Source organism: Scomber scombrus, chromosome 19 (assembly GCF_963691925.1).
Source record: "Scomber scombrus chromosome 19, fScoSco1.1, whole genome shotgun sequence".
Lineage (NCBI taxonomy): Eukaryota > Metazoa > Chordata > Actinopteri > Scombriformes > Scombridae > Scomber > Scomber scombrus.
Window position 1 is genome coordinate 23467308 of NC_084988.1, and position 8160 is coordinate 23475467.

At 39.9% G+C, this 8160-nt stretch overlaps 1 protein-coding gene across 1 annotated transcript; it reads left to right on the top strand.

Annotated features, from left to right (window-relative positions):
• The first annotated feature begins 444 nt into the window (after positions 1 to 444).
• kcnk17 (potassium channel, subfamily K, member 17) lies at positions 445 to 7821 on the top strand. Its single transcript, XM_062439806.1, has 10 exons — positions 445 to 657; positions 1210 to 1324; positions 1411 to 1577; positions 1656 to 1824; positions 1988 to 2159; positions 3336 to 3558; positions 5306 to 5420; positions 6449 to 6615; positions 6716 to 6894; positions 7031 to 7821. The coding sequence occupies exons 1-10, from the start codon at positions 445 to 447 to the stop codon at positions 7290 to 7292; spliced, it is 1782 nt and encodes a 593-aa protein (XP_062295790.1). The 3' UTR covers positions 7293 to 7821.
• The last annotated feature ends 339 nt before the right edge of the window (positions 7822 to 8160 follow it).

The window sequence follows — 8160 nt, forward strand, 5'->3', positions numbered from 1 at the left end:
TGCTACCACTGCTTCCTTATTAGTGGAAACAGTTGAAAGTGTGTCCAGATGTCGCCCCTAATGGAGGAGAGTAGTTTGACGGTTACCCAAGCAACACATAAATCAACGCCCAACGTCTATGTTACTCTGACCAATCAGAGTGAGAGCTTTAAGCGGAGATGTTTTGACTTTGGAGCATTATCCAGTCGTATGAGTGAAAATGCAGCTTTACGAATGGTCAACTCTTATCTTATTGATGACCGAAATCTGACTCTCAGCGACTTCAGATATAGTATATGTTCATTTCCTTTTCACGACCTGCAACCATGGTAGCTGTTTTGGGGGAATTACACACGAGATCTGCATATTTCATGAAGAATTTGATCATTCGTCCTTTCTGAGGTGAATAACCTTTCTTGAGTTTGAGTGCCAGCTTGTGTGTCAATTGCGTACTGGGGGAGTTTGATGGCGAGGTTCCAGTTGGTCCCAGTCAAACTGAGCTGGACAGTACTTTTGGTTCTGGCCCACTTCATATACCTGCTGGTCGGGGCAACCATCTTCCAGATACTGGAGCGAGAGGCAGAGAAAGAAAACCGAAACCACTTCCAATTGGAGAAGTTGAATTTCTTGTCTAATTATACCTGTCTGGATGGACCGGCCTTGGAGAAGTTTGTTCAGGTTTGCCTTTGCTTTGTTCCTCTCTGTTAACCTGCTGTACATCAATTCATGTGTGATATGTAAAGGCAGTCTAGACCTACTGAAGTCTAACATCTGGATTTCATAACTTACAATGCAATGTGGGTTTTTGTTAATCTGCCCCAGAATGATATAACTCTTATGTTCAAATCTATACCGAACATAGAATAGTACCAGCAATAGATACAGACATGATTAGTTTGTGTTTGTCAGTGTGTCCATCAGTGACCTGGTTGACAAAAGGCCCTGGCTGTAAACGAGTCTGCAAATATACAAACATGTTTTAATGGCTGAGTAAAGATGGTGATGACAATGGCTTATCAAATACTGTGAGACAGAGAAATTGGAAAATCAATTTTATGATTAGGCAAAGTACATATTATTAAAGGTCTTTTCCAGTAAGTGGACGTAATAAATAAGTCTGTCACGATCCAAAATATCTCAAAAATGACCCATCTGCAGCCTTTTTAAAAAAAAAAATGAGTTTGACCTTATTTTAATATTTAAGTTGTGTTTTTTTGTGTGTTTGTGCAGGTGATTTTAGATGCCTGGGAAAAGGGAGTGAATCCTTCCGGCAACTCAACCAACCCCAGTAACTGGGATTTCAGCAGCTCCTTCTTTTTTGCAGGCACAGTAGTCACAACTATAGGTGAGCCTTGTGATAAATTCATTGTTTTAACTGTCCGCTTTTGGCTGCCTGCATCTCTAAATGATCAATCCTCCTTTGGTCCACAGGCTATGGCAATCTGTCCCCCAGCACAGTGTCCGGTCAGGTGTTCTGTGTGTTTTATGCACTGTGTGGGATCCCACTGAACCTGGCCTTCCTCAAACAGCTGGGCAAATGTCTCACCATCCACCTGGGTCGACTAGAGAGGGGGATGGTCTCAGTAGTCCCACACAAGGTACAGGACTGACCAATTTTTTATCATTTTAAAATAAGCTGTCACCTAAATGTAGATTTGGCTGTGTTCCTTTCCCAGCAAGCAGTCGAAGTGTTGGCAGTGAGCTCGTTCCTCATCACGGGCAGCCTGCTGTTTCTGGTCATCCCTCCTCTGATGTTCAGTTATGTGGAAAGCTGGACGTTTGGCGAAGGCTTCTACTTCACCTTCATTACCCTCAGCACCATTGGTTTTGGAGATTATGTGGTGGGTGAGTAGAGAGAGAACAAACAAGCACTAACATGGCGGAAGAGCCCCAGCAGTCTTCTCTATCTGAATACAACTATTTATATTCTTTATTTTTAAATATAAAGTAAAAGATAAAACAAAATCTTTATTACTGATTTAACATATTGTAATGTCATTCCTTGCAGGGACTGACCCAGACAAGGAATACATCTCTCTGTACCGCAGCCTTGCAGGTATCTGGGTTATTTTTGCCTTGGCTTGGCTTGCTCTTATCCTCAATATGGGAGCCAGAATAATGGAGCATGTCATTGGCCTTACTCACCCAGGCTTCAAGAGACAAGAGGAGGAAGAGGACGTGTCTTCCAGTAAACTTGAGGACACCTCAAAGATCTGATGGTTAACCACAGATGGGGTTGTCTGCATGTAATATAGATTAGGTAGAATGCATTTAGATTGTTAGATTGTTTCAAGGTGAATATTTTGATTGACAGTACAGCAGGAAAACAAATGTACCAGCTGTTTATCTGTTACTGTAGCAAACACTGATGATATTTGTATGATATTTTGCCCACTGCCACTGTGATGCTCAGGCTGGAAAGATATTACAGGTTCTTGTTTGAAAATTCTACCTCAATTAATAAAAAGAGTCGATCAGGGTTTAAGTCTCCATAAGAAAACATATTTAATCAGGTGAAGCATCAGGTAGGAACCTTTTTAATGTTTTTCCATCCTGAGATAAAATGAAGAATTCTGAAATGAACTACTGAACTACAAATGTGTCTTTTTGTACTTTGAACATTTTTAAGTTGTAAGATCATTAGAGTTATTATTTCTGCTGTATATATATGCATATGTAGCTCATGTGAGTTCACATCTGTGTTTGTGTACTGATGGTAAGCTGCAGCGAATTGAGCACAGAGGGCTATCTTAAACAAACACATTAATCAAGATGGTGATGTGAGGTGAGCCGAGAGCACATTACACACAGGACTGATACCAGAGAGGCAGATGGAATAAAGCAGGATGTCTTCTGCCTCTCACGCTTTCTGTTAACTGTCACTGTACCTCTTATCTTAGTGAGTAAGACAGCTGTCCTGAAGGATGAAATACAAACATAATTCAGCTGAACTATAGTGTGATGTATAATGTGTATACTCTTTGGTTTGTGGAGTGCATTGGTGTCTTTGAGAACTCCACAAAAACTACTGTTACTGGTCTATAATTGACCTATTCTAGAACTACTGTCCTGTATCGTCCGTCAACCTCTATCAAAGGACAGAAACCTTCAAATTTGAACATACCCATAGTCATCACTTGCAGCCCAAACTCTGCTGGCATCTCTCTCCTTCTGCTCATTTTGATTCCCTAGATTTGCATGACAGATCATTGGAGTGATTCGAAACAGTAGTGTGGGTGGAGGTTCATTTGCCTGTAATGCATGGAAACATGAGAAGCCCAGCAGGTAAACTCTCACACATCGCCGTCCCCCATCTGCTGAGGTTGACACGTTGAGCTCGCCTGGATCTACAAAAGTTCCAAGATGATGATAAAAGAAATGTTTAATTTAGCCAAGGTCTCCTCCATCCTCATGCTGGGGATATTTTACGTGACCTACGTGCTGATAGGCGGCGTGGTTTTCTGGAAGTTGGAGGGACATCTCGGGCAAAAGGACATCAGTCATTTACTTTTGAACAAAGAAAGGCTGCTCAAGACGTACACCTGTCTGAACCAAGAGGGCCTGGTGGCAGTGGCTCAGGTGAGGCACAGAGACACAAAACATGTTTTAATGTAGCAACACATCAAACACAGTTACAGATGTCAGAAAATTGCACTTCCAGACATTTGTTTTATTTGACAGGGGACAACATGCAAATCTAAAGTGCAGCATTTCACATCAATGTTGCTACTGGCTTGGTATTGTTTAAACAATTACCAATTCAGTACCAATCCAAGTACCCTTAAATTGAAACCAATTCCAATTGAGTACTTCATTTGATACCCATTACATTCAATTGAAGAATGCTTGCATTGATTGGCTGGGGGAAGTCCATATAAATAGTCATATTTTCTAGCTCTGGGTACAAAAAGGACTGCAGGTATCGTTTGACAGGAGATGTTTCAATATGACTTGGTATCAATTTATTTCGGTCGATACTTTAAAGGTGTCAAGTTACGATGCCCAGCCCTACTAGCTGCTGCTGTGTAGTTGTAGAAGTTGACCTGTGGGTTTTACTGGGAGACCACATTAATTACATCTTCACCACAGTCCCACTGTTTAGTGGTTTTCTCATTCTGTTAATGGAGAAATGTCACCATCATCATTAAAATACTTACAGAATGACACTGTGTATGTTTTTCATTAATTGGATCAGTCTTACAGTAACACATATTACAAAGTCACAGTATATTGTGCTTAATGTAGCCAAAAGCATGAGAAAACCAATGTATTATACTACAACACCCACTACTTATTATTATACTTAGCAGTTTCATCCACTGTGTTATTTAATCACATACATAATCAACAAAAGTAGTAGGCCAAAAATTCACCAGGTGGCACCATTCAACACTTCAGGTTATCAGAAAAGAACATTAAGCTATTCTACCACTGACAAAAAGAGATGTTTGTAATCTCTTATAGAGCTGAGACCCATTTGGAATCTTGAATGTTGTTTATGTGACAGAGACGCAGCTTCTTCCATGCAAATTCCAGCTCCAGCTGCCTTTCATCTTTGCACATTCTGCTTTGCCTGTGTGTCCAACCCTGATTTGATTTACACAGCAGCAAAGTTGTGTAATCCTTTCCTTGAAAGGCGCAGCGAATGTATCATGTCTTCCGTTTAATTGAGATGAAAGTATGTTATGTTCCACTCTGAACAGCCAGAAAAAACAACAGAGTGTCAGTAAGTCTGTCTGAGTTAGAGAGAAATCCCTTGCGCCTTCCAATAATTGTGTTAAAAGCTGAAATTTAAGGCGGTACAGGTGCTTTCTCATGGCATATTAAGGTGGTATAAAGGTATAAAAGCTGGGAGAGGGCAGAAATAATCCCAAAATTATGATGTCATTTGATTTCTTGTGTGTAACCTTTTAAAATTAGCCAACACTTACTACACCTCATGGGTTAGGTAATGTTACATCATAACTGATAGATGTAAAGTCTTAGATAACAAGGCCACATGTCTCACACTGTTGTTTCTTAGGCGTAATTTCACACATGGGTGATGAGCTCAAGACTTTTATGTAACAGACTGTGTCAACATATTTGCTCAGTGCTGAGAAAGGTTTTCTCTGGGTCATGCAGACAACTTTGGCAAAGTGTCCAAATACCCATAAAAGGTTTGAATCAATATGTACAGGAGTCGCATAACAGGGTCATGAGGTCTGACCCAAATTCAGGACGATGACACTTTTTAAAATGTATGTTTCTTACAGAAAAAGTTTGAGTTCAAACACAAAGAGTTGAACCTTTTTAGTCCAGTTAGTGATTTTGATTTGTTTTCCAGGTTGTTCAAGATGCATCAAAGGTGGGCCTGAGTTTGAAAGGAAACTACACATCTGACGGATTCTGGAAATTCACCAGCTCAGCTGTGTTTGCAGCTACAGTGGTCACAACTATAGGTTAGACTGTACAACATGAATTCCAAGATTGATATTTATATATTATATTTTCGATGTGCCAAAAACAGCATATATCCAATGTCAGTGTAAATAGGCCTCTTAATTCCACGAGAATAGAATAGAAAAGAATGCCTTTATTGTCATTACACGGCAGTACAACAAGATTATAGGTTAAATTTAGTAATTGACTCAAAATATTTCTCCATAGATTAAATCATTATTTATGTGCATCAATTTACATTTAAAAATTGATTACACAGCACTTGGGTCAGCTATGTTGATTATCAGTCTGACCTGAAGCCTTCAATGTGTTTGCTCCCACCTTGACCTTGTTCTTGAATATCTGTTATATAATCAAAACGATTTGCTTGGTAAAGCTTTTAGAGGGTTGTACACTCTGTGTCAATCTGTGTCATGATCAATATCAAGCCATTGTATATTCCCATGCATATTCATATATTTCATTGCTTATGTAATTTATGTTACGTTTAATATTTGTAGAAACTCATAACAGTGAAGTAAGGTATGTTTGCAGCTCTTTGAAAAGTGGAGTGACTCACTTGATATTAAATGATTAAATAAACTAAATCCCTGAACAGTCAAAGATCCTTTCAGGCAACGTAACTAAAAACTAAATAGGAGTTGTTGCCTGATATTGTTTTTTCAGTTCAGTTACTTTGTTAGAAAAATTATAAAATGGCATATATGCCTTCTCCCTCATTTAAAACTCCAGAATCTATGAATATGTTTTTATTTTAAAATTTGAGTTGCTGGATATGGGATGTCCCCCACTTAAAATGTACGTGCATTGGAGGTTTCACATTTCTAAGTATCTCTGTAAGTTATATACTGGACCACAACTGGCTACAAACTAGCTGTGAAGTCATAAATCATGCTGGTAGTGACACATCTTCAACTCAGGTTTAAGGCAGATAGATGTGAAAACAGTGTTGTAGTGTCAAACTGCACAAATATCATTCTGCAGACAATTTCTCCTTCCACATACTAACAACTTAAACTTTTTGCAGGTTACGGGAACATAAGTCCCCGATCTACAGTTGGACAGATCTTCTGCGTGTTCTTCGCACTATTTGGCATCCCACTCAACTTGGTAGTGCTCAACAGGGTGGGGAAGTACATGCTTGTTATAGAGAGGAAAATCTCTGACTTCCTTGAGGGGAAGACCGGGCGAAGGGTGAGGAGATGTTCAATCACCTGCTCTAAAGTCTAACTTAATATTCAAATCACTCTAGAAGAGATTTTTCCCCTCTGACTCCTTTCACATCTCACGGCAGAAGTGTACCCGCTTCTTCGTCCATCTGGTGTCTTACCTGACTGGAGCGGTTCTCTTCTTCATCATGCCCATGATTGTGTTCCAGCAGCATGAGGGCTGGACCTTCTCTCAGGCCATCTACTACTGCTTCATCACCCTCAGCACCATTGGCTTTGGAGACTTTGTGGCAGGTACAGCACCGTAATACATAACACACCGTAGTGCTGATTGGAGTCCTAGGTGGGAAGACCATATACAAGAATTTTCTTATTAGCAGCTTCACTGCAATTAGTGTTTTATTACTTTATTTGTCAGCTGTAGTTTAGCATTTACTGAGCCTTTCTTTTCCAGACAATAATCCAGAGAAAAAATACCCAGAGTGGTACAGCGTCCTCATGGCCTCGTGGATCTTCTTCGGCCTGGCTTGGCTCTCCCTCCTCATCAACCACTCCATCGACATCCTGGAGCGGCTCAACAGCCACTTCAAGCAGCGGTGGTCCGGACACAAGGAGGAGGAGGAACAGCCTGAAAGCGCAGACAGTGGCATCCCTGAAACACAGGTGGAGGAGGAGATAAAGAAGCCACCGATAACTCAGTAAACTACAAAATAAGCAGGATATTGACCTAGTTATACATGTATCTGTGTGTAGAGCTGGAGCTGGGAAACTGGCATAAATTATGGAATGTGTGTGTGTGTGTGTGTGTGTGTGTGTGTGTGTGTGTGTGTGTGTGTGTGTGTGTGTGTGTGTGTGTGTGTGTGTGTGTGTGTGTGTGTGTGTGTGTGTGTGTGTGTGTGTGTGTGTGTGTGTGTGTGTAATAAGACTGTAAATTCTGAGAGGATGTGATGATTTAATGTTTTCAAGCAATGGTTTGTCATTTTAATCCCTCTCTTCTTCCTAAAAATAATACTGGCTCATTTTTGTTGAGTCATGTTTGTTTGTTTGGCAGCGTGCAGCATCTACATGCTGTTTAGTGGATCTCCCAAATTGTAAACAAGTGACTTCTCATTCCAACACTTGTTATTCTACCTAGTAAAAAAAAAAAGGCTTTTGAGATTAAAGTCTATAAAAGGATGCTGGGTCAACACTTATTTTACCCAGTGTGTGTGTCCATGGGTTAGTTTGTGGTCAGTGGAAAATTGCAGTTAGTCTGTGTGTCAATTGCTCTTTGACCTCTTTGAGTGTTTTTACCTGACCACAAAAAAACTAATTTGCCAACTCAGTGGCATTTTGCAACTGACCGTATGACCAGCAAAATGAAGTATGCATCAGGTGTTTTTAAATAACTTTTGGGATCTGCAATCAAAACCACAGACAAAAAAAACATGTAAATAATGTGATTTATTTTGCATAATATTCATACTTAAATGCCACAATGTACCAGGCATTGTTAAGGCTTTTATTTATTATTGACATATTGAAAGGAATAGTTCATTAGTATCTCTCAGTTTTTCAATATCTGAGAAAC